This window comes from Pundamilia nyererei, unplaced genomic scaffold, assembly GCF_000239375.1.
Source record: "Pundamilia nyererei isolate P.nyererei 1_Seehausen unplaced genomic scaffold, PunNye1.0 scaffold00552, whole genome shotgun sequence".
NCBI lineage: Eukaryota > Metazoa > Chordata > Actinopteri > Cichliformes > Cichlidae > Pundamilia > Pundamilia nyererei.
This window is the reverse complement of record NW_005187953.1, coordinates 6,326-7,315: the sequence shown is the minus strand read 5'-3', so window position 1 is coordinate 7,315 and position 990 is coordinate 6,326. Positions and strand designations below refer to the sequence as shown.

General features: G+C 43.1%; 1 protein-coding gene across 1 annotated transcript in view; it reads right to left on the bottom strand.

The window, feature by feature from the left end:
- Positions 1-971, bottom strand: part of LOC102212805 (junctional adhesion molecule C-like) — a gene marked incomplete at its 5' end in the record, with an annotated part of 3,191 nt that extends 2,220 nt beyond the window's left edge. Inside the window, 3 exons of the mRNA XM_013907846.1 lie at positions 4-103; positions 229-582; positions 747-971. Of these exons, the coding sequence (XP_013763300.1) occupies positions 4-103; positions 229-582; positions 747-971 (679 nt within the window). The remainder of the gene's footprint in view (positions 1-3; positions 104-228; positions 583-746) is intronic.
- Positions 972-990: the final 19 nt, after the last annotated feature.

The window sequence follows — 990 nt, the reverse complement described above, 5'->3', positions numbered from 1 at the left end:
TAAGAAAGACGACCAGCTGGACTGCAGCTGCTTTGACACTTCAGCTCTGCCTCAGTCTGAGTCTGCTGGACTGATATTATTCTGCTCACCTTCACCTGCAGAGCTGAATATGACAGCACAGCAGTGACATCATGTAGAGAGAGGCTTTATGTGTGGATATGTAAGTCTACCTTTGATATCTGAGATCACAAAAACAAAAACCTGCTAACAGTGTGTTTTCTTCAGTACCTGTGACACTCAGAGTTGTTCCAGGTAAACTATTCTTCCATTCAAAGCTTTGTGATTTGAATTTAAAGTGATACTCGGCTGAATCCCTCTCTGTCAGGTCTCTGATTCTCAGAGTGGAGCGTCCTCTCTCTGTTTCAATGACCTCAACACGACCTGCATAGTGGGAGTCTGTTCTGAGGTCCTCGGGGTGTGAGCGATGCTGCCACTGATGACTACGTTCAGGACTGAACCAGAATTTGGACACAGCAGGATGTGTATGACTGTAGATGCAAGAAATGTCCACTGATGAACCTTTGAGGGCACAGATGCTTCTGCTGGTGTAAGTCACTGTGTTACAGGTTTGATCACCAACACCTGAAATATATGAAACAGATTTGTTAGAGGAAGATTTGACTGCAGCACCACAGAGCAGGAGGCTGTTGGGACTTATTGTTGATTTATTGGCTTTACTGAGATATAAAAATAAACATGAAGATGCAGCAACAACTTTTGTCAGTGTAAGACTGAAGTAAACTCACACACTGGAGGAGAGGGAAGCTTCTCGTATCCTTTTACAGCACAGGAAATGCCGTCTGTCTGATCAAAGTATTTTTCAATAGAAGACTCCTTTCTGTCAATATTCACTTCGTTCTGGTACCAGACATAGGAAAGAGGATCAGGTAGACGACAGCTGCTCTGACACGTCACATTTTTCCAAGTAGGATACAATTTTGGCCAAGTTTTTATCACTTGTGCCTGGAGAACTAAAAATAATACACAGCA